A 24,907-nucleotide genomic window follows, 5' to 3' on the forward strand; every position below is an offset into this window, starting at 1 on the left:
GTTCTTTCACAAATGCTGATAGATTTTTCTTACTGATTTGGTAAGTAATTAAACTCAATGAATACTGGTCTTTGTTGTAATAGGAAAATTTCAGTGTCTAGAATAAAAGGGAAACAAAACTGAAGCCACTAGAGGTGGGAAAGGGAGAGGGGAGAAGAGGTTAGTGAGAAATGGGTAAAGGGCCACAGAAAATAATGACATTGTGTAATGTTCAATATGCTAATTATCCTGAAAAAATAAAGAATTCCTGGAATCCCCTAATATTCCTGAAGCTCTTCTCGTCCTTTCTTCTTTTACTCTTAATCGCTTCCTCCCCTTTTCTCTGGCTTTGGTTAGTTTTTCAATGACGGGCACTGTGTGCATTCAGCTTACAGGCTTTGACTATTGTAATTGCAGTTAAGTTCCTTCTGTGTATGCCGCATTTCATTTTCCCTTCTCCATCAATGACAGGACATAGCTTCTATACTAGAATTCTAGATTGAGATTAATATGGCTGCTAATAAGTAGCTCTTGAAATTTTGGTGATATTTGACACATAAAACTTTGACTTAATTTTTGTGAATTCCAGGGATTTAGTTTTTCTCCCAAGAGAATGACTCTTTTTGGCATCTGGTGGGTCTGAGCCCTTGACCTTGGTGTTATAACAGCACACTCTAACCAACTGAGCAACTGGCCAGCCTATTTTTTATAAAATTTTTTAGTTGTTTCTTTCCCCACCAGGTACAGGTAGGTGTATATGAGGGTACTTCAAAAAGTTTATGGAAAAATAGCACTAAATAATAATATGAATCTTCCATAAACTTTTTTTCGTGTTCAGGTTGATTAGCAGTCTTAGTTTTCTGTTACTGTGAGTGAGTGCAGTCCTCTCTCAGTATCCTCAGGGGGTTGTTCCAGGACCACTCACGGATACCAGAGTCTGTAGATGCTCAAGTCCCAGATATAAAATGGCATAGTATTTGCATATAACTTAACACACATCCTCCCAGATACTTTAAGTTATCTCTAGATTACTTATAATACCTAATACAACGTAAATGCTATGTAAATAGTTGTACTGTATTTTTTTTTAATTTGCATTATTTTTTGCTGTTGTATTGTTATTTTTTATTGTTCTTTTCTTCCAAATATTTTTTTTTGAAAGGTGACCAGTAAGGGGATCTTAACCCTTGACTTGGTGTTGTCAGCACCGCACTCTGCCAAGTGACCTAACTGGCCATCCCTATATAGGGATCCAAAACCTCTTCCGAATATTTTTGCTCTGCAGTTGATTGAATCTGCATATGTTGAACTCGAGGATATGGAGGGCTGACCGTTGATGCTTGTATTTCTTAGATCTCTATTTTTGGCAGACTAGCTTTACAGTGCCTGTCCTTATCTTTGTAAAAATCTAAATAATAATAATAGCTAACTTTTAATAGTACTGTATTAAGCACTGACATATTTTTTTTTATTCTCTAACAATGCTTTGAGGTAGGTGTCATTATTAACAGCCCTATTTTGCAGATGAAAATGATGAGGCCCAGAAAGGTTAAGTAACTTGCCTAAGGTCACACAGCTAGCAAGTAGTAGAACTAGGATTTAAACCAAGACATTTTTGTTCTTTAGTCTATGCTCTGTCAATGACTGGGCTCTCATTTTAACAAGACGAGCCCCTTAATATATATCACTGGAAACTAAAAAAGTTTGTACCAAACAATTATTAATCTCAAAAGCCCCTTTAGAGATTTTCTAGTTCTAGAGTGTTTGAATTCTAATCCAGAATAGAGCCTGTGTTCCTTGACTGGTATTCTGGAGTGCTTTTGTAAAACTATGCTTCCTTTTTAGCACAAAGTCTTAAGAGATTTTTAGCAACAGTTAAATTAATTTTTTTTCCTATTGCCCAGGAGGGTATTGATGAGTCTTTCATAAAAGAAGCTATTTTGACCCGATTAGGTGATGATAATGTAGACGTCATTTTGTCAGCTCTAAGTGCTTTTCAGGTGAGTGAATTTGTTGTTCATTGAGATAAACATTTTGGTCATAAGTATTTTCTTGCCCTTCTCACATAATTCTCTGCTCTAGGCAGAAGTATACCTGGAGATTATTTTTCCATTATAAATTTGTCCTCTTGTGAGCACAGACTTAAGTCTGGTTAAGAGAAGCTCCTAGGAGTAATTAGACTGCACAATTTGATATACATGGAAGTTCTTTAAAATGCAAAAATGCTTTGTGAATTTTTATATTGCTTTTAATATATTTTTATCAATAGCAAATAAGTTGGACCATGGAAATTGTCTCATGACTGCAACTTGTGACAAATTGAGCATAAAACTTAAAAGTTACACTAAGATTCTTGGGAGAAATTCTTTATAATTCATTATTTTTTAAAGTTTATTTAAAAAGCATCATGTATACTTTAAAGAAATAAAAATTAACTTTTTTCCCTTTAGATTTTTAAACAGCACTTTAGTTCAGAAGTGACTATTTCAAATCTTCTGAATCTCTTTCAAAGAGAAGAGTTTTCAAAGAATAGAAAATGGTATGTATTTATTTTTTCTCATGCTCTTTTGAACTGATAAAGTTCTTGTATCAAGTTCACATTAATTTTTTTTTTTTTTAATGATTTTTGGAACATCTAATTTAGTTACGTGACCCTTTGGTCATGGTAGTAGAACAGATTTTTTTTTTTTAAATTTAATTGTATGTAATTGTGGGGTACAGTGTATTGTTTCAATACAGGCATTATGCAGTGACTCACTTAGGTTAGATAGCATATCCATCACCTAGTAGAACAGATCGTAATGAATTTTTTCTTGCCTTACAAAGCTAATTAATTTGGGTTTGTCTGTCTTCATTATATTATTTTATGTGTTTGAAATTTTTCTTAAAATGCGAAAGGAAATATGTAGTGTATGATACAATATTGAATTCTGCAAAGTAGGATGGGAAGGATTTTTAATTTTCTACTTTATATAATTAAAAACAAGTACAAATATATTAAAAAAATAAATTTAGAGGCACATGATAACTTTTGTGGTGAATATTTGATGAGCTCTGGTTATTTCATTTTTGGTACCTAAACTTTTTGCAAAAAAAGTAGCTAAGCTCCTCAGGATGAGAGCATGTCCTATGTGCTTTTGTATCTGTCATATGGATAGATTATCTGTCACAGAGGATTTCTTCAATTAATTTTTTTGAATGCCTGAGTGAATCTCTGATCTCTAGTGGAGTTGAGATATCTAGTGTTATATGTTTTATATTATAGTTAACCTAGTGATTTCTCAAAAACAAAATGATAAGACAGATTGGCAGTTTAATATTATTGTCACAGATACTTCCTTTATTGACATGGATTTTTAGTGATGTCTTGGTGTTTCTGAATAATAGTTTTGGTGAGAAGACCAGGTATTGTTTGGAATAGTATAATGATGAATTTTTGCTGAATTGGAGTCACTAATGTATCTTTCAACCTTAAATGTCCTTACATATATTTTAGGTACAAGGTACTTGAGATAGCAGCAGACATATTAATTAAAGAAGAAATACTGAGTGAAAACGATCAGTTATCAAATCAGGTGGTTGCACATTTGCTGCCGTTTATGGTCATCAGTAATGATGATATGCAATCTGCTGAGATGAAAATTGCTATACATTTATCAAAATCAGGAATTTGCTCTCTGCACCCTCTATTAAGAGGCTGGAAAGAAGGTAAGAAATTCAATTATTTTTTTAGAAAAAGGTGAACAGATAACACTTTACAAAGAAGAGAATACAGTTAAGTTTGGCTATATTTGTTATTTGAAATTGTTACATATGCCAGCAAGACTTTTAAAAAATTTTTGCTAAGATAAAAATTATATAATGGGAAGGAAGCTGACTCACAGAGAAATTCAAAATTGGATAAAAGGCAAAATAAAAAGCAAACCTTCATAGGGAAATGGTAAAAATTTTTGCCTAAAGTCCTTATATGAGTGTGGGTGACATAAAGGCTCTCTGAATTCAGTTTTTTTTTTTTTACAGCTCTTGAGAATGTGATTAAAAGCACAAAGTCAGGACAACTAATTGGTGTAGCAAACCAGAAGATGATCGAGGTGTTGGCCGGCAATATAAATTCAGGAGATCCTTCTTCCGTGTTAAAGATGGTAGGGAACGGTCACAGTTCACTCCTGGGCTCCTCGTGCTCTTAACTAGAGTCTCAGCTGCTGCTGTCCTAGCTCCTTCTATTTTAAATTTTAAAAGTTATTTCATTCTTGTGTACTTTGATTGTTCTGCTTGAAACATGTACAGTGTTGTTTAGTATATGCTGCAGAATGTTTGTAGTACTTAACGTTTTATATCATTATTTTCAATACGGTTCTAAATTGGACCAGTAAGAATAATGTCTTTTTTACCTGTATTTTTTTCTTCTCATTCACATTTAAAATAATGAAGTCTTACTTTTTGTTAAAGTAGCAAAATATAAAATAGGAGAAAATTACTTTTGTCTTGGTTAAATAAACCTTTATAAATAAAGGTATTAGGTGTGTGATTTAAATGCATTGACCAGTTGGCAATTGCATTTATGTTCATTATAATTTCTGAAATTGTTTGTTTTTATAATTACTTAGAAATCAGTGCTTAGTACTTTTTAAGGCCTTTTTATTTGTCATCTCACTTTAAATGTAAAACACATAACTAGATAGACCAGAGATAGAAAAGAATTGTTTTATGAAAATCAAGAGCTACCGGTAATGTAGTATGTTTATTTTTCAAGGTGGAGGATTTAATAAGCATTGCTGAAAAGGAGTCCTTTAGCCTGAAGCAGAAAGTGACATTTCACGTGATCGTGTCTGTGCTCGTCTCTTGCTGTTCATCTTTAAAAGAAACTCATTTTCCGTTTGCAATAAGAGTCTTCAGTTTGTTGCAGAAAAAAGTAAAGAAGCTCGAAAGTGTTATGACTGCAGTGGTAAGGAGTGCAAAGTCTCTAGAATGTTGGATGTTGAGTAAGGTGACAGCCTAGCCTGTTAATCACAGCAAAACTGAAAAATCAGAGTCTGAGATGTTGAGTCTGTGGACACTAGCTGGATGAAGTGGGGAGCAGCCTTGGGGAGCAGTAGGGCAGTGCATTAGCTAGCTCTTGCTTTTGCAGAAAATTTAATTGGATTATAGAATTTCAAGGTCGCAGATATAAATGGATACAACCATTTGTATCTGACAGTTGGCTCTCCCCTTTGTTAGCTTAATTGGATAATTATGCAAACTATACTTTACTTCTAGTGATTAAGTGATCTATTGATTAGGACTGCTTCAGAAATTCACTTGGTGTATTAGTGCTTGAACAAAGTATTATTTCATTCTATGGTTTACTAAAAACAAATCTTTTATGTTTCAATTTTAATATTACATTAGATTTGGATCTCTCCAGCCTATTTTCTTTGACAGTATTACTAAACGTGTATCAGCTGTTTATATTTTACCTAATACCACATCTTGAGGTAACAAGATTTTTTCTTTTGATATCTGCCATATATAGTAGTATTTTGTTTTTATTTGTCCTCCAAACTTTAGAGGGCTCCTTCTAGGATTTGCTGAATGAATTACATCTTTTTCACATGTACATGTACCCTCAGGGTTTTATAAACCACAACCGTGGTTAGCTAAAATTATGTAAACTTTAGAAGAGTGAATCTTCATATTTTAACAAATAGCCCACATGGGCCCTTCTCAACTTCTGATTGCTTTGTGTCTTTTGTAAAGTGTGAACTGTACTTGTTCTCAGTGTTAAAAAATTGAGTATATATATATATGTGAATATAACAGGTTATTATATTGCTTTATTTTAAATACCGTTTCTGAGGTCGTGAGCATATTTTTGGCTATAGCAGCACATTGAACCAATGAGATCCCTCACTAAAGATATTATAAGTCTGGCTTTGGGTTATTTTCCTTCTAAATTATTGCTCTGTATTGCCTGTACAGAGCCTCATTTGTCATTTACTTACACCTTTTTTTCATGTAGTCTTTTATTGTTTGTAGTATAATTTGTAAACTCCTTAACATTTTGCTTTGTTTAAAGTCATCTGCAAGCTTGGAGATTTTATCATGCGCCCTCTTCAGATTACACGTAGATGTGAAATGAGAGAAGTCCTTTTAAAGAACTCTTGGAAATCCAACTCCTTATCTTTATGTTTAGAAGCATGCCTACATGCCTACTTATTCCTACCCTTTATTTGATAAAAAGAATTTATATGAATAAAGTTTATTCTTAGGGATAGTGTTTTAAAGTAAAACATAGATAAAATGAAGCCATGTTTAACATATCTGTGTCTTTTCTCATGAATAGTGACAGTTAGACCTCTTTGAAAACCTGGTAAAAACTATTAATCCTGTACCCACCAAAATGCACATATAGATAGAATTTTGCAGATTACCCAATGAAACTCATACATCCCTTGCAGTTCACCCATATAACCCACGTTCAGACCCCTTGAAGTTTGTACTAGCAGTTGTTTCCTTTAACGTTTCAGGAAATCCCCTTGGAATGGCACTTTGAACTGATGGTCGACAGAGGGATACCAGTGGAGCTCTGGGCGCATTACATAGAACAGCTCAACAGTGCCCAGAGGGTTGCTGTGGAGGACTCAGTTTTACTTGTATTTTCCTTGAAAAATTTTATTTATGCACTGAAGGCTCCTAAATCTTTTCCTAAAGGTAAGATGCAAGTTGTGAATCTTTTAAATGTGACACTCTGCAAAACTGAATTGTTGACTTCACAGTCATCCTTTGTCTTGAATGGAAGTTCAGCATTGGTTTATGCATCGTTTCTCTTTCTCTCTATGTCCGTGTAGATGGTACATGGTGGAATCCTGAACAGCTGGAAGAAGACAGCAGAGACTACCTGCGCTTGCTTATTGGGCTCTTTGAGTTACTACTCGGGGGTGTTGATACCGTTCATTTCAAGGTTCTGATGAAACTTTTTCTAAAGGTACTAGGCTCATCCCTTTCAGGCTTACTCTTCCCTTAAAGACTGTATTATAAGTTATGTATTTTAGTTTAGACTATATTTTAGTTACGACAGTTTATAATGAAAATAAATACTTTTTTAAACAGTGAGGAACATGTGATAGTAAACACAGGTCCTGTAAAGCAGTACTCTAATCATGACATCAGTCAGTAGGTTGACTAGAGATTAACATTGCTACACCCCTGCTCATGTGTTAGGCCCATTATTGTATTTAAGAATCACAACAGCCCAGTCTGTTTGGTTTACAAATGAAAAAGCTGATGTTCAGAGGGCTTATTTAGCACATGCAAAGTCACTCAGGAAATTTCATCTTGGGCACCGTTGACCTCCATGTTGCCAGGCCCAGTGGTCAGTTCTGGTCCTCGTCAGACTTGCTCTCTCTCCCCAGCATTTGACACAGCTGGCATTGCTCACTCCATCTTTGAAGTACTTTCTTTTATTTTATTTTATTTTATTTTTTTGGTGGCTGGACGGTACAGGGATCCTAACCCTTGACCTTGGTGTTACAACAGCACGCTCTAACCAGCTGAGCTGACCAGCCAGCCCTGAAGTACATTCTTAATGAGGCTGCCCAGACACCCCTCTTGTCTTGGTTTTCTGCTTAGTGTTCTCATCGTTTTGGTTAAGTGTTTTCAAGTACAAAGCAATAGTGAGGCGTCTGAGCATCACTGTACATCAGCATCCTTCCCAATTGGTTACAATACCAAGTTATAGAATAATTTTAAGTGATTAGACAAAGCAAAACACTGTGTTAAATTGTGTGCCTTTCATAGTCGTACACTAGTGAAAAGAGGATTTGGAGCCACCTTGTTTGAGTAAGAATTAAACTTCACTTTTTTTTTTTTAATTAGGTACATCTAGAAGATGTTTTTCAGTTATTCAAGTTCTTTTCTGTTTTATGGACCTATGGTTCCAGCCTTTCAAATCCACTTAACTGCGCTGTGAAGACAGCGCTGCAGACTCAAGCTCTTTATGTAGGCTGTGCAATGCTCTCTTCGCAGACGACAGAGCGTAAACGACAGCTGGCATCCATATCTTCTCCAGGTATTGAAAGTGTCTAGACTGACCGGCAATGCTCTCTGTATATGCAATTTATGTAGTTTGGAAAATTATAACTTCATTTTTTTAAAAATAGTTCTGTATATATAGTTTTTCTGGTTACTTTTAACTTACTAATGGCATTTGTAGAATCTCATGAAACACAAAAGTTTAATAAAAAATGGGAGGTGATTATACGTGATTTCTTAACATCCAGCTATTCATTTTCTGAGCTCTAGCAGCTACAGGGTAATATATGGAAGCCAAATCATCATAATACAATTCGGTAACTACTTATTTAAAAAACAAAAACAAAAAAAACCCCTCCTGGATTTATCTCCTCTATTAGGCATAAGTCATTTTCAGGTTCAGTGCTCTCTAATGAAACATCCAAAAATAAAATTTATATTTTTTTATAAAGTAGAATTGTAAATTTTGCAAAAGATGCAGAATTTCATGAAATTGATGAGTGTGGTATTGAAAAGTGGGTTGACTGACTTACAGAGCTATTAACAAATGAGAGAATCTGGCAGAATTAGACCAGAATAAAAGGGTTGAGGATGAAAAAATCAGTGAGGATAATGGATATGATTGATGCTTCAAAGTGGAGTGATTTTAATATCAGAGAAATATGAGTGGCCCTTGGGAAATTAAAGATGGGTTTTATTTTTATGTTTTAATTCCAGAATCACTCTTTGTAAATATTCTGTGAAAGCAAAGTGAATGATCACATACTTTTCCAGAATAGTTCCTCGATGGTTATCTTTTATTAGTTCCTTGAGAGAGCACATAATTGGGTTTGTAACCACAATTTTTTTGCACATAGATATATAATTTCAAGTTTTATTTACAGATAAAATCCCATTAAAGTAATTTTTTCTCCAGTATTTAATATAAAATTCTACTCTATTTCAGATGGGTTTACTTTTAGGAAGATTTTTCTAGTTACTTTTGGAGAGTGAGAACTCTTTTTTTTTTAACTTTAGTCTTTCAATTAATATGTTATGGACATCTTCCTGTATTAACATTGCAATTTATCTTTATAAAAATATTTCCAGGATGTTTCATTATATGGAGATAACATAATTGATTAAAGTAGTTAGTTATTTACTGTTAATCTTGTGGGTTTTCAAAAAGGTATATGTATTTTATTTAGAGACACCTATTTAAGTTTTTCATTTTGATATTAAATGGCTACTATCCTTTGACATCAAAGGCAGTGGCCCCGAGTAATATGTGTAACTTTATAAATAGCGGGACCAAAGGACTTAACTCTTCCACTGGTATTGCTACAAGGCAGGCTGCCTGCTTACGCTGATGCCTTGACACCTGTCCCCTACCCCTTCCTAAAGTGTTTTGGCATTTATGCTGTGTAGACCTGTCACACTAGTCCTCTGAACACAGGCGAGATGTACCTTGTTCTACTTGAAAGCTCAAAGACCAGGCACTAGAGTCACAGAGGGCCTCAGGTGGAAGGCCACTTAGTACCTGTTCTTAGGGCTGTCCACACTGGGTCCACAGTGAGCATCTAGCCGTACGTGGTCAGTGGGGACTCTCGGAGGTGTCGGCTGATGTCTGTTTTAACGTTTTTACAAAAGTGTTACGACGTTCAAAAGTAAAAGGTTCTGCAGTGTTCTAATGATGTAATATAATGTTAATTATATATATTTACATTACAGTTATAATATACTCACAAAAATGTTGTGACCAAAAGTAAAAGTTAGTGTGATATTATAATATAGTGTTATACTAATATATACACAATTACAACTATATACTATATACATTATGATAATATAATATCTGAATTAAGTTTTTGTCGGTGGTTTGGGATCTAATCACTATTTATTACTTTTTATGCAGATATGTATTCTAAGTCACAGTCTTTCATGTAGCAAGTCTTTGTTAAGTGAATAAATAAAATTTGTTCTATTATCTGTAAGATGGAGGCTGCCTTTTATTTGTTTATCATGCCTTATCAATATAGTAAATTTATTTGCATGTTTAAAGCAGACCTCAAATATTTTTTTTTTAATTTTTATGTGAAATATGATATTTATAAATCTAAATAAAATTAGTTGGGAGAATGAAGTCACATAGATTTTTAAATGGAAGAACAGTCCCAAAAGCTGCTTGTTTAAATAATGTAGCTTTGGAATATATTGGGTTCCAGTACCTTGCCTGAACATGTCACCTTGGTAGTTAGTACTTCAGATTTGTCTTTGAATTTGGATTCTTGTAGAAGGTCTGCTCCGCTATACAGGGAATGTTAGCAAATAGATGTTCTGGCCTGAAGTGGCCCTTATGTGATATTCACCTTTCCAGCTATTCATTTCTGACTTTGTTTTATTAATTAACCGTATGGAGACCAGAAAGGATTTCCAGCTTTCATGGGATGATATGAGCTTCTCAGACAGGTATGAAAGTTTGTCAAGCTCATTAGCGTTCCAGAAGTGAAATATGTGGAATGAATCATTTCCAAGAAAATATAAATCATCAAAATTTGCCCCAGTCGATAGCATGAAATAGAGACTACCGTAAAAGGAATTTAGATATCTCATTATCCCAGAGATATCACTTAAAAAACCCCAGTGCAGTTGGTCTCACAGGTGCTTTCTACTAGACCTTTGAAGCAGGTTTTCTCAATGTTGTCGAACCTGAGCAGCGTATAGGAAGAAAAGGAGGATGTGTAGATTCTTTGTCTAAACTAGCATAATGTTGAAAATAGACAAAGCTTACAGATAAAAACAAAATTACTTAGGCTATGGTTGCTTTAAATATTATGGAAAAATCCTAAGTAAAATATTTGCAAGTAGGATTCATCAATATATTCATAGAAATAATTATTTACCCAGATAGAGGTCATGCCAAGAATACAAAATCGGTTCAATATAAGAAATTCTCTTAATATACTGACCATATGAGCGTTGAAGGAGAAAACCACATAGTCATGTCTAAGGATTCGAGAAGTTATTAGATAAAAAATCAGTAATTGTTCCTAAGTAACAGCAAAATAGGAGTAACATGGTAAAAATATTCCTCAAATCAAACGCTAGCATTTTCACTGCATAACTGAGAAAACTAAAGTATTCCTGTTAAATTCATCACTATCCTTGAACATGATCCTGCAAGTATTAGCTGGCAGAAATAGACAAGTTTCAAATACTTATGGAATGCTCGAATATAATAAAACTAAAATCCCATGTCAGGGGTGCTCATGTGGATTGTTAAATAAACATCTGCCTCACCACTTGGAAGCAGTAGATCAAGTTTGACTCGATGCTCATTCCTTATATCATGTGAGCTGAAGATTTAACATAAAAAACTTAGCTCTGGTATTGGAAGAAAACACGGAGTACCTGTGGTCTCTCTAAATACACAGATACGTCCTGTATTTACTCAGAGCAGAAAGGGCCTTTCTAAGCAACAGGAAAAACTAGAAGAAAAATTTGACTGTAAAATTTCTGCATTGAAAAGTCAAAACACATCAGTCTGGGACAAAATATTTGCAAAGCGTGATGCACAGGTGGATAATTCCCTGTGTGCAAACACTGTGCGTGGATGTATGTACAAGGGTGTTTGTTGCAGCATTGTTTTCATGTCAAAGGCTAGAAATAACCTAACCTTCACCTGTAAGGTACTGGTTTAAAAATGACGGGAAATGCAGTAGAGTACTTTACAATTAAAAAGTGATTTAATTTAGTTATGTATGCACTTACATGGAACTTCCAAGTACATTGAAATGTGATAGCAGGATACATACTATGAGGGTACTTCAAAAAGTTTGTGGAAAAATACAGTTGTAAGATAATATGGAATCTTTCTGTGAGCTTTTTGAAGTACCCTTGTATCCTTTCACTTGTGTGTTTGCAAAAGAATATACCAGGTAGCATATGCCTGACATTTTTCTGGGATGGTAATTATATAGTAAAATAGTGCATGGTCCTTGGAGAGGGAGTTTGAGTTGGGAGGGAAACTTTTCATCATGTACCTTTGGTACTATCTGAACATTGTACTGTTTCGGTTTTTAAAATTAGGGTTTTTTTTTTTTTTTTTATTTTTATTTTAGTGGTGACATCTCTACTCATTAATCTGGGAAACCCGATAAAAGAAGTTCGTAGGGCTGCCATTCAATGTCTCCAGGCCCTCAGTGGAGTAGTGTCCCATTTTCATCTGGTAATAGGTCATTTGGTTCCTAAAGCAGAGGAGATCACCTCAGATGCCACCTATGTAGTTCAGGTAAAGTCATGAGCAGAGATGGAGTGTGTACATGTGAACACTGTCCTTCATTCTTGACATCTTACTTAGCAGGGATTTTGATGGACTAAGTCATTGAATTCAAAACTGATATGTCGGTGTCTGCATATCTTTCTTCCCCTATTTTAAGAGATAGCAGCCCCATATTTCAATTCTGCTATCCTTTCATCAGATGAGAGACCGTGTTTGGCTTTTCATAGTAAGCTAACTGTTTCCCCTTTCCAGTTACAGTTTTAAGGGGAAATGAAGAAGTATAAGCAATGTCACATCATTTAGGAAAGAGTCTTCCATAATTAGTACATTTCGCCTTTGTAGTTCCTTACCCTTTTTTTTTTTTTTTTTAGTCTGATTTTCTTTTTTGGTATCCTAGGATTTGTCTGCTTTATTTGAGGAACTACGGAGAGAAAAGAAACCAAAATCTCATCAGAACTTGTCTGAAACTTTGAAAACCCTACTTTATTGTGTATATAGTTGCCCATCTTATATTGCTAAAGATTTGATGAACATACTTCAGGAAGTCAGTGGTGAGGTAGGTGAAATTTAAGTGGATTGTGTATTCCCATGTGATGTTACTAAAGAATTATTGTGACTGCTCATGTATGAGGAAGATATTTGCGAGAGTTACATGTGTGCACTCAGAAGTGGTAATTTTCACATTAATTTGGGAGGGAGAAGAGTTGAGGTGGAGAAAAAAGATACAGAATACAAAAAGGAGTGTATTATCTCTGTGTAATAATTGACTAGATTTTAAATGGATTTAAAATATTAAGGGGGTGCTCTACTGAAAGGGCTGTTGTTTCGTGTGTATTTTTGAAGTGAAAATCCTCCACGGGGGAATATATTTGAGTATAAGAGTCTGTGAAAACTTCAAAATCATTTGCTCGCTTATTAAATACATGATGTGTACATTTTTCTGGGGAGAAAAGTCCATAGCTTTCATTATGTTCTCAAGGAAGCCTGTGATACGGTATGAAAGACGTGTCTGTGTGATGGTACGTGCTGATCAGCGGAGAGAAACTCCTTCATCCTTGCGGTCCAGAAATGCCTGTGCACTTCACCAGTCTTAGACGGGGTAACGGGGAGTGAAGGCCGTTTGATTGTTTTTTCCTGATGGGAGCAAACAGCTCCCTGGTACACTTTAAACCAGGAATTGTTTAACTTCTCATGTAAAGGACCAGACCGTAAATATTTTAGGCTTTGTGGCCATACAGTCTCTGTTGCAAATACACAGCTCTGCCGTTGTATCAGGAAAGCAGCCACAAACAGTGTGTAAGCAAATGAGCCTGGCTGTGTTTTTCAGTAAACAAAGTGTAAAAAAAACAGGTGGTCTGCTGAATTTGGCCCATAAGCCATAATTTGCTCACCCCTGGTTTAGTTATTGAAGACTTTACATACAAAATTTCAATTAACATTAATTATACCAAGTTGGAAACGTTGTTTGAGGGGAGCACACAGTGTTTTATAGAATGCTAAAATTTATTTTTATACTCTAATGTTTTAGTTTGTATTTCCTGTTCTCAAAAAGTCTTGTGGGCGCTCATAGATTATCTCTCTGCTCATTTCTGAAGGGCTTAGAGATTTTGAGCATTACGGATGAACTATCTGAGAGGACCGGAGTGCCTTAATATGGATAATGGCTGTCCCCTGTTTAAGAGGTCATCACTATTGGATTTTTTTCTCCAGGCTAAGCTCCCCATCTTCCAGCAGGGTATCTTTGGATGTCTTTGTAGTGCGAGAAAAAGCATATCTGTATAGCTATTTACTAATAAGTTTTCCAATCTTTAGGTGGTGCTTTCTCAGCTATTGCCTATGGCTGAACAACTACTAAAAAAGATCCAGAAGGAGCCCACAGCTGTCCTGAAAGATGAGGCCATTCTTTTGCATCTCACTCTGGGAAAATATAATGAATATTCAGCTTCCCTTTTACATAAGGACCCGAAGTGTCTAGATATATTAATAAGAGCTGTGCACACAACAAAGGAACTTTACACAGGAATGCCAACCACTCAGATCACAGCCCTCGAAAAGGTCAGTGACTTCTTCCAGAAACTAAAGCACGTTCAAGCACTTAAGAATCTGTAATGTTTTATTTGAAGAAGATAAAATTATTGGTGATTACACGTTTTAAAGGAACGTGATCTATTGACTTATTTTGCAAAGTTGAATGCTATACATAGGTCATTTAAAAAAATCACATTTTAACTAACAAAATAAAATGGGCAACAATTTTATATTGTGAGAATGGCATAAAAATGATTTTTGGAGTTCATACTTACTCACTGAACTTAGTTGCCTTTTCTCTTCCCCCTCTAGATTACGAAAGCATTTTTTGCAGCTGTAGCAGATGAAAAAGTTCAGCAGAAGCTTTTGCAAATATTGTTTGATTTATTGGTGAACTGTAAAAACTCACATTGTGCTCAGACTGTTAGCAGTGTTTTTAAAGGGGTAAGTCGCAAACTTCTGTAACTCGTTTATTAATGTTTAGTCTCTTCCAAGTGAGAAGAGACTAAAAAGACTGTGTTTAAGTGTCCTGCATTTCACAATGTTTCTAAGAGGTCATATGTTACCATTAACAAGAATCATGGAAAATTAGGTTATAGAGAGCCACAAAATCAAAAGTATAAGCCTTCACCACTATTTTCATCGTAAGAGATATTTACAGTTTTAACCAGGCAAGGTGTGTGCATGTGCATTTGTGTGTGGGTTTGGATCTTACTTGTATTAGGTGGGACCTACCTGTTATACACAAGGAGTAATAATGAGTTAAGTGGCTCAATGTGGACCTGGGTGTCAGATTATTCTACTTAAACAGTTGTTTAATGACGTATATGATGGAATTGAGAATCTGCTTATTGATTTTATATGTATATTGAAACCTAGTTATGCATCAGAATAACCACATGGTTATTCTGTTTTTTGGTTGTTTTTTAGGAAAACACGTTCAGAAAAATATAGAATAATATGATGAAGTCCTAGTTTCCAGCTTATGCAGCAGTTCTCAGAATTTTTATATACTTAACCTTTTTTTTCCTTCTTGTTCTTTGCTGAAGTATTTTAAAGTAAATCTCAAAACATCATGCACTTTTCATCCCTATGAACTTCAGTATGCATCTCTTAAAAAGTGGATGTTTTCTTGTATGACTACATGCCGTTATCACACGTGAAAATAATTAAAAGTAATCCCTTCGTATCATCTAATACCCAGTCCATAATCATATTTCCATGGTTGTCTCAAAAATACTTTTTACAGTTGTTTTCTTTGAATCAGAATTCAAACATTTAGTTTTAATGTCAGAACCTTTCTTAAGAAAGAGATTTCTGCATTCCACCTGATATCTTAAGAATCTCTGGGGGTGTGAATGTGTGTGTACGTGTGTACACATGTGCTTTATTCTTTCCCAGTGGGTTAGGATCTGCCTGGTCTGTCACTTGTATCATGTTACTATTTTGCCACTCTGAGGCTGAATATGGAATTGAGTGACTCTGGGCTGGAGAAGGGGTTTAATGTCATTTTCAGGTCAAGCACAGAGCTAAACTTGAGACCCAGGATGAACCAATGCAGTCATACATTGCTTAACAACAGGAATAAAAAACAGGAGTAAGTTTCTAGAAATGCGTCACAGGCGATTTTGTCATTTTGCAGTCATCACAGAGTGCACTTACTTACCTAGATGGTATAGCCTGCTACACACCTAGGCTAGATGGCATAGTCATCATAGTCTCATGGGACTGCCATCAGATATGCATCTGTCATTGACCAAAGCGTTGTTATGCAGTGCGTGACTGTAGATGCAAGAGCGTGGTGGTAGGTGAGCTTAGTGAAGATGAAAATCAGACGTTGAATTCACATTGGCTAGCGCTAGGTTGGTTTTGGTGGTAGATGCACATCCAGGAAGTCATTCTTCCCTCTTAGTTGAGTAAACCCTCTTTATGGGGTAATGTCTTATTTTAGTCTCAATATTTTTAAAGAGATATGAGGGAAAATGAGAATCACAAAGGCAACACATATTTAACAGTTTTGAGTATAGTGCTAATTAAGTACTGGTTGAATTAAGATTTAGTCCAAAAGGGAGCATCTTAAAGCATTTAAAGGATTATTAAAAGGAAAACGTTAACCCATATTCCTCCATCTTCCATCTCGGTAGACAGCCGACTAGCGGGCATATGAGGTATTTGCTACACGTGCCATATCAGCCAAAGGCATATAAGATTGGTCTTAAATGGAAGGCAACTGTACTTTTCACTATAAAAGTTATTTTGATTACCAAAATACACTCTATTATATGAAACACTCTCTTGTACTTTGTGACAATAAATATATGCCATAAGATGAAGTAAGCATGTACTGATATGAGTAGATTTTCAAGATACATTATGTGAAACAAGTCAAGGTACAGAGCAGTATGTGTGATATGCTCCTGTGTATGTTGTTTTAGAAAATTTTTAGATAGCTGTTGGTAGGTATATGGAATATTTCCAAAAGGATACATAAGAAATTGTCAGTGGTGATGGCTTTGGGGATTGGTGTGGGCTCTGAAGTGATATGGAGACCTAAAAGTGGATTCATAAATGCTTTCATTGTATCTCTTTTAATCAATGCTGATTGTTCTAATTTTATCCCAGTTATATTATCCACCATTCTTCCTTCAATATTTCAGATTTCCGTTAATGCTGAGCAAGTCAGAGTAGAACTAGAGCCACCGGATAAAGCTAAATCCTTGGGCACAGTTCAGCAAACAAGAAGGCAGAAGATGCAGCAGAAGTAAGTGGCTGGGTGAATGGAGAACACGCTGTTGTCCAAGACCCTGTGTGCTGTAAAACCATTGGGATTTTTTTGATACCCGTCAATTTGGCATAATCAGTTACAATAGTTTTTACTCAGCAATGACAGTGTTTGCTTTTCCAACTTTTTATCTTCTCTCTTTCCCAGAAAATCACAAGATCAAGAATCTGTTCAGGAAGTTGGAGGGTCTTACTGGCAAAGAGTAACCCTCATCCTAGAATTACTGCAGCATAAGAAAAAACTCAAAAGTCCTCAGATATTGATACCAACTCTTTTTAACTTGCTATCAAGGTAATGACATTTGGTTTTGATCTGTGAGAATGGGATTCTGATTCTTGCCCATCTGACTGTATTTAACATTCTCTTTTCAGCATACTCTCTTCTTGTTTAGTCTGTAAAATAAAGTATGTTTAGTACTCTAGTTGAAAGTTTAAAAGAATGGTTTCAGGGCTGAGCCCGTGGCGCACTCGGTAGCGTGCTGCGCTAGCAGCGCGGCGACGCTCCCGCCGCCGCGAGTTCGGATCCTATATAAGAATGACCGGTGCACTCCCTGGCTGAGCGCCGGGCACGAAAAAAGAAAAAAAAATAATAATAAAAAAATAAAAGAATGGTTTCAGGTACCCATTGCTCATGCCCCAATTACTTTGTCCTGTATTATGTAGTAAATGACCACTCACTTTTTGTCCTACTTTCCTTCTTAACTTTCAATACCGTGCCCAGGACATCATTACTTATATTTAAAGATATGTAGTTTGGCACCCACTCTATTTTTAGGGTAGATTATTAGATAGCTACAGAGTATGCCACTGAGTTGTGGAGTGTGCTTTTATGTGAAAAGCCAAGTAATTCTCAAGGCTGTCCTGTACGATTCCAAATAGGTTAATGGATAGTACAATGAAGAGGAGAAATAATTTGACATAAGCACCTGTCCATATGAGAAAAGATTAAGAAGTCCTATGTCTTGTTTACAGACTTCCTGTTTAATGACAGGTTTAGTTATTCCTTATTTAACGTGAGTTCTGGACAGTGGTCATTAATGTGACAAAGAATTTTGCAATTCTTACATTTTTCTTCATTTCTCTTCTGGACATCCTGAAGGTGTTTAGAACCTTTGCCACGAGAGCAAGGAAATATGGAATACACCAAACAGTTAATTCTTAGTTGTCTGCTCAATATCTGCCAAAAACTCTCTCCAGATGGTGGCAAAATACCCAAAGGTATGTACTTGTTGGAAGGAAAGGGAAGAAAAATGACCTACCTTGCGTGTGAATGTCCCTGACACTCAGATTTTATTTCCCACCACTGTAGATATCCTAGACGAGGAGAAGTTCAACGTGGAATTGATAGTTCAGTGCATTCGCCTTTCAGAGATGCCCCAGACACATCACCATGCGCTTTTACTTTTGGGTACTGTTGCTGGAATATTTCCAGTAAGTATAAATGCTTTAAGACTTGAGGAGATATTTCAGATGTTTTTCTTTCATGGCAGTGCATTGGCACTTGCTGATATAAATTCATTAGCTTTGTGAACCTCCAGGATTGGTGGGACTCTCAGCCATGCCTCTTAGTAGCTGGAAGAATGTGAACATGTTAAAGCTTCAGTTCACCTTTTAATCAAGTGGGATTAATGGTAACCTCCATAGAATTGTTGTGAGGATTCAACTGGATAATTTGGTTAGCATTTAGCACAGTACTTGGCACAGTTTAATTGTCCAATAAGATGGTATTATTTGGAAACAATTAATATCACATTAATCATCAAATAATCCTGAACAGCTTTCAACCAGTGACCTAAGAAAACTGATTTGATTATAAAGTCCTTCATTTAAAGAAATCATGTCCCTTATATAAAATACATCATTTAAAGGGTTTTGAAGAGATTGAAAGTATTTTCATATAGTGGATTTAACCTGGGGTTCTCCATGAGCTTTAGGGTGTCTTCATCTACTGAAATCATGTTCAAGATTGTATATGTATGGGATTTATTTTTCTTGGAAGAGAGTCTGTACTCTCAAAGGGGTTGATAATCCAAAAGCAGTTAAGAATCACTGATACTTTTTCTTTTAATTGAAATGTAGTTCATATGCCATAAAATTCATCCATTTAAAGTGAACAATTCAGTTGTTTCAGTATACGCATAAAGTTGCATAACTGTCACCACAGTTTACTTCCAGAACATTTTCATCACCTGAAAAAGAAACCCCATATCCCTTAGCAGTCACTCCTCCCCCTCACCACACCCAGCCTCTGTCAACCACTGATGTACTTACTGTCTTTATGGATTTCCCTATTCTGGACATTTCATATAAATGAAATCATATAATATGTGGCCTTCTGTGTCTGGCTTCTTTCACTTTGGATGATGTTTTCAAGGCTCGCCCATCCAAGGTTAAAGCTTGAATAAGTATTCTTTTCCATGGCTGGATAGCATTCCATTGTATACATTTTATTTATCGGTTCATCAGTTCATGGACATTTGTGTTGTTCCTACTTTTTGATTGTTATGTTGCTGAGAACATTGTGTGCGGGTTTTGTGCAGACATGCTTTCGTTCTCTTGCCTGTACACCTGGGAGTGGAGTCACTGTGTCCTTTGGTGACTGTGTTGAGCTTTCTGAGTAACTGCCAAACTATTAACCAAGGTGGCTGTACCATTTTGCCCTCACCAGCAGTGTATGAGGGTTCCAGTTTCTACACATCCTTGCCAATACTTGTTATTTTCTGTCTTTTTTACTGTAGTCAAATCAGTGGGTGTGAAGTGGCATCCTGTGATTTTGATTTAATAATTCCCTGATGACTAACGATGATGAGCATCTGTTCGTAGGATCACGTGCTTTTCATGTGCTTTTGTCTGCTTTGACCATTTGCATATTTTCTTTGGAGGAGTATCTTTTCAGATTCTTTGCCCATTTTTAAATTGGGTTATTTCTCTTTTTATTGGTGAGTTGTAAATAACAAATCATTGATACTTGGTGTGTTTGAAATAGAAAATGTTGATAGTGGGTTTTTTTGCTTTTTTTTTTTTAGGATAAAGTTCTACATAATATTATGTCTATTTTTACATTTATGGGAGCCAGTGTCATGCGCCTGGATGATACTTACAGTTTTCAAGTTATTAACAAGACAGTGAAAATGGTTATTCCAGCCCTTATTCAGGTGAGTTGTCTTTATACCACCATAAGTAGTTTTTAATTTTTAAAATTTTGCATGTAAATGACATTGAAAGTCTTTCTGAAATGCTCAAATACTAGGGCCTCTTAAATTTTAAAATGGTGAAGCTAAGAAGCAGTCTTGGAAATGTCTTTTCCAAGAATGTGAACAAGCGCACCATGAGGGTGTAACTATAAAGTGTCTTAATATTATTCCGACAGAGTGGAGTACACCTGCTGTCTATTTCAGGACATTGCGTCAGTTTTATGATGCCCTTTTGTAGGTCAGTGAGTATAGGAACTTCTGGAGCTTCGATGGCTTATCTGTTAACATGCAATCCAACAGACAGTTACCAGGCATTTTCTAAGAGCTAAGAACTCAGAGAAGGAAGCGAGATGTTGCCTCTGCCAGTAAGGAATGAACAATTTGAAAGTAAAAAGTAGCCTCGAAGGTGAAGGAGCTTGGTCATCTTTCTCAGTTTCTGTTTTCCCTCACTTGTTAATGTCTTTTCTCATGCTGTTAACCATTCTGGGGATGACCACATTCAGCACTTTCTCCTTTTAATCTTGGTGTTAGATTGGTGTTTTCAGTGCCCAACAAGTTGGAGAGTGTAGGACATATACATAAAAAGAAATATCACTATATAAATTAATGTGATATGTACTAGTGGAGCAAATAACTGCTGAAGAGTTCAGAATAGGGAAAAGTCTACATAGGCCAGGATGAGCAGATAGAATCTGCACTGGTGTGAAAGACGGGTAGGGTTTGCTTTGTGAATGACAGAGTCAGTAGCGTGAGAAAAGGCATGGTCTCGGAGTATGCACAGTGCACTTGAAGAGTGTGATGTCGCTCGACTTGATAGAGAAGCAGAGGGTCGGGACAGCTGGGCATTGGTTTCTTCATTCATTCAAGTGTGTATTTATTCTGTCATTCATTCAACACTGTTCTGATTACCAATACCAGAGTAAAATGGATTGAGCTTCATCTGAAAGCAGAGGGACTGGTTGGCCTTTCCTGTGCTCTGCTCACCTGGATTATGCTCATTCTTCTCAAGGAGCAACCCAAACTCTGCATGATTTGTGCAGCCATCCCAGATGGCACAAGCAGGCTGGCTGTCCGTACCACACACTCGGCACCTGCCATTTACTGCCTCCACTTGTCTTTCCACGTGGGCATCTTGTTTCATACAGATTATAGATCCCCTGTGGGGCGGGGCTCACATCTTGCATTCCCTCAGAGGCCAAATAATGCCTGCAACATGTTAGAAGTTCACTAAATAATATTGTTTGGACTTCGATGATGACAGTCCTTTTGTGAACGTTGGGGCACATCTGAAGTCCAGGGAAAGCTGTGTTGTGGAGGGTTGTTTGCGTCTACTCATTCACTGTCCCTGCTTACTGTCCTGCAGTCTGGTAACGGAGACTCTGTAGAAGTCACAAGAAATGTGGAAGAAATTGTCGTCAAAATCATTAATGTGTTTGTGGATGCACTACCGCATGTGCCAGAGCACAGGCGCCTGCCCGTCCTCTTTCAGCTGGTTGATACACTGGGTGCAGAGAAGTTCCTCTGGGTTCTCCTCATCTTGCTTTTTGAGCAGTACGTCACTAAAACAGTGCTGGTGGCCGCCTGCGGAGAAAAGGTCAGGACATGCGGTAGGGTGGCAAGGAGGAGAATGCTGATGTTTCATACAGATTTGGTGATACTGGCCAGGGCTGATGATATCAAACAGGGCTGGTTGGTGCTTAATGTGTGTTATTTCCCCAGGCTGGCTCAGAATCTTTCTCAAAAGCGTTTTTGGCATTCTTTAAAATTGCTTTCAGAGCCTGCAGCGCTCTGAACATCCTCAGTAGCAGCTAAACATCTTCCGAGGGCTATTTGACTTTTCTCTTAAACAGATCCGGTGCCATGCTGGGTTGTTCTATTTTAAGCACAACAGAGTCCGGCTCTAAAGTAAATGAAACTGCATCTCTTGAAAGTGGTTCTGAAGGCATTTTGTGGGGGAAGGGAGGAGCATCCACCTCTTAGAATCAGTAAGATGCAGACACAGACGATTGTTTGGAAGAGTCGGATTTGGATAGATAAGGGTAGAACTTACAGGCAAAGGACTGTTTTTAAATGACGTCTTAGACGTGGGATCTGGAAGAATATCTAGACCTACTTAAAGTAGTGTATTCCGTTCTGCCGGAAATCATAATGCAAATGGTCCTGGAATTGTGCCCTCACGATTCTCATAAATGGGCCTTTTTACAGAAGGAGCTCACTAACTTACTCATCTGGGGATGACCATACGGAACGATATATAATGAATTGGGTGCTAAGGAATATTTTTTAAACATGTTCCTTTATTTGTGCTTTTTAGTTAACATTTGATAGGTACAGTTTTGTTACCTTTTTCTCTTCTTTCTATACAGGATGCTATTTTAGAGGCGGACACTGAATTTTGGGTTTCAGTCTGTTGTGAATTTAGCGTCCAGCATCAGATTCAAAGCTTGATGAACATCCTGCAGTACTTAATAAAGCTGCCGGAGGAAAAAGAAGGTAAGAATAAATTAGGTGACATTTATTGTTTAATCTAAAAGTTAAAGAGAAGCAGATGAGAGTGCTGGTTATCCTTAGAATACATAGTACATCTTTAGAAGAATTTTTTAAAGTAAGTTAATAATTAATTTGAGTATTTGATTGTGTACTTTCTTAACCCTTATGGAGAGTAGTCGGGAGGAGTTCTGCATTGTCCTTTATACCTCCGTGCCTTGGGCTGATGTCTTGGCTGTGGAACATTCCTAGTGTCCAGGGTGAATAAGTTGGTGTAGGACCTTATTAGCTGTCTCTCAGCTTCTCATTAAAATATCTGTGAAGACATTTACAGGAAAAGAAAATAAGTACCATGGCAGTGGTAGCTAAATATTAAACAATAACATAAGATAGTCTTGAAGAAAATTCCACTGATTGCAGCACCAATGACACTGGCTTAGGAAAGAGTTGATACGTGGAACGTTCTTGGTTCTCTACCCTTCAAAGTGGAGCAACAAGGTGCATTAGAAAGAGGGACCCCACAGGGACAGTTTTGTGTATGGCCAGCCGTTGGCCATGTCACCCTGGTTGGCAGGGCAATAACTTGTCTTCTTCCTGTGGTCTGCTGAGCTTGCCCGGGAGCAGACCAGGAAGGTGCCTGGAGAGTTGTATGTGGCAACATGGTTAAGGAAGAGTCTTCACACTGAGTCATTCCCGAAGACAGTGGTTTTTAAGTGGCCCACCACGGACCCCTGATCACTCTACCCCCAACCCCGTTTATATTAGATATGTTTGAATAAGGAATTCTGCATCTGAAGTTTGAAATTCTGGGACACACATCTGCAGACTTTAGAACTAAACCTCGTGGTCACCAAGTAAATGCCCCTAATAAGCCTTCAGAAATTTGGTTACAGAGCCAACATTGAAAGACTCCTGAAATACCTTTGTCTGCCATTTGATTGTCTCAGTTGCCCTGCTTTGTTTTTTGTCTTACATGCTCTCTTCTCAGGACTATTGGTTACTTCCTAGTAAACCCGCTCACATTTTTCACTAATTTAGAAGAGGGAAAACTGGGTGTAATCAGATTTCTGTCTCTGGAAATTGTGTCCTGTTAACCCTGCTGTACTCTAAATCTCGCTAGTGTCTGTATCTGCACGGAAGATGGGGTTGACGATGAGTGCGGTCACCGTTGTGTTGCTGTTTTTCAGAACCCATTCCCAAAACAGTGTCTAGTAAGAGTGAACCCCAAGAAGAAATGCTACAGATTTTTAATGTAGACACTCACACTAGCAAGCAGCTGCGGCATTTTAAATTTTTGTCAGTGTCCTTCATGTCCCAGCTCCTGGCTTCCAATAATTTTCTCAAAAAGGTAATCTGTTCTTTAAATGTGTTTATGATAAAATGATTTTGCTTTTTCTAAAGGAACTGGGTTTTAAACTAGTAAGAGTAGCTTGGCAAATGTCTCATGAAAACATGAGGCATGCTTTAAAGATAATTGGAAAAAAGTAGAACACTTCACCATGAAAAACTATTCGGCCTGATCTGCAAAGGTAGGGCATGTAGAGAAACCCTGCGACGCAGTAGTTTCATTCTCAAGTTGCATTACCCAGCAGAAGTGTGCGAGCACGTACACCAGCACGGACAAGAATGCTTATAACGACTGTACTGATTCGTGGTAGCCCCACACTGGTTACAACCCAAGTGTCTGTCAGTAGGATAAATGGTCTGTAGTCCTAAGTGAACATGGTGAACCTCAGGGACGCATAGCCACCTGAGGGTCTCACAAACAACTTGGAAAGAAAGAAGCCAGACACGAAGGAAGGCATACTATGATTCCAGTTATATAAGCTCAAAAACAGGCAAAACAAATCTGTGGCTTTAGAAGTCGGGACAGCGTTTATCTTTGGGGAAGAGAAGGGGGTAGTGATGGGGGCCGGGGAAGAGGGTTTCTGGGGTGCTGGTGTAGGCTGTTTCTTTACCTGGATATGGTGAGCTCTGCATGTATGATTTGTGGGCCCTTCTGTTTGTGTTATACTTCAGTTTAAACAATGAGAGGGAAAGAAGGAAATACAGAAGCAATGAGAGAAAAAAAAGGAAAGAAAGAAATCTCATGACCAGGAATTCAAAAATGGTTTAACATTAGAACATGTATTAAAGTACCATAATGCATTAACAGATCAAGGGGAGC

At 36.9% G+C, this 24,907-nt stretch overlaps 2 protein-coding genes across 5 annotated transcripts in view; one reads left to right on the forward strand and one right to left on the reverse strand.

Annotated features, from left to right (window-relative positions):
• The window catches only part of HEATR1 (HEAT repeat containing 1), a 48,352-nt gene that overhangs the window by 12,343 nt on the left and 11,102 nt on the right, over window positions 1-24,907 (forward strand). For all 4 annotated transcript variants that reach the window (XM_063082899.1, XM_063082898.1, XM_063082900.1 and 1 more), the window contains 20 exons: window positions 1,884-1,979; window positions 2,430-2,518; window positions 3,476-3,687; window positions 4,000-4,121; window positions 4,733-4,924; window positions 6,486-6,669; window positions 6,807-6,943; window positions 7,834-8,026; window positions 12,090-12,259; window positions 12,648-12,806; window positions 14,063-14,305; window positions 14,591-14,722; window positions 16,936-17,039; window positions 17,208-17,351; window positions 18,159-18,277; window positions 18,369-18,490; window positions 20,086-20,214; window positions 21,617-21,847; window positions 22,620-22,746; window positions 23,928-24,088. In XM_063082899.1, coding sequence (XP_062938969.1) covers window positions 1,884-1,979; window positions 2,430-2,518; window positions 3,476-3,687; window positions 4,000-4,121; window positions 4,733-4,924; window positions 6,486-6,669; window positions 6,807-6,943; window positions 7,834-8,026; window positions 12,090-12,259; window positions 12,648-12,806; window positions 14,063-14,305; window positions 14,591-14,722; window positions 16,936-17,039; window positions 17,208-17,351; window positions 18,159-18,277; window positions 18,369-18,490; window positions 20,086-20,214; window positions 21,617-21,847; window positions 22,620-22,746; window positions 23,928-24,088 — 3,066 coding nt within the window. The remainder of the gene's footprint in view (window positions 1-1,883; window positions 1,980-2,429; window positions 2,519-3,475; window positions 3,688-3,999; window positions 4,122-4,732; window positions 4,925-6,485; window positions 6,670-6,806; window positions 6,944-7,833; window positions 8,027-12,089; window positions 12,260-12,647; window positions 12,807-14,062; window positions 14,306-14,590; window positions 14,723-16,935; window positions 17,040-17,207; window positions 17,352-18,158; window positions 18,278-18,368; window positions 18,491-20,085; window positions 20,215-21,616; window positions 21,848-22,619; window positions 22,747-23,927; window positions 24,089-24,907) is intronic.
• The window catches only part of LGALS8 (galectin 8), a 34,988-nt gene continuing 33,093 nt past the window's right edge, over window positions 23,013-24,907 (reverse strand). The window contains exon 12 of the mRNA XM_063082904.1: window positions 23,013-23,056. Coding sequence (XP_062938974.1) covers window positions 23,048-23,056 — 9 coding nt within the window. The 3' untranslated portion in view covers window positions 23,013-23,047. The remainder of the gene's footprint in view (window positions 23,057-24,907) is intronic.

Source organism: Cynocephalus volans, chromosome 18, assembly GCF_027409185.1.
Source record: "Cynocephalus volans isolate mCynVol1 chromosome 18, mCynVol1.pri, whole genome shotgun sequence".
Lineage (NCBI taxonomy): Eukaryota > Metazoa > Chordata > Mammalia > Dermoptera > Cynocephalidae > Cynocephalus > Cynocephalus volans.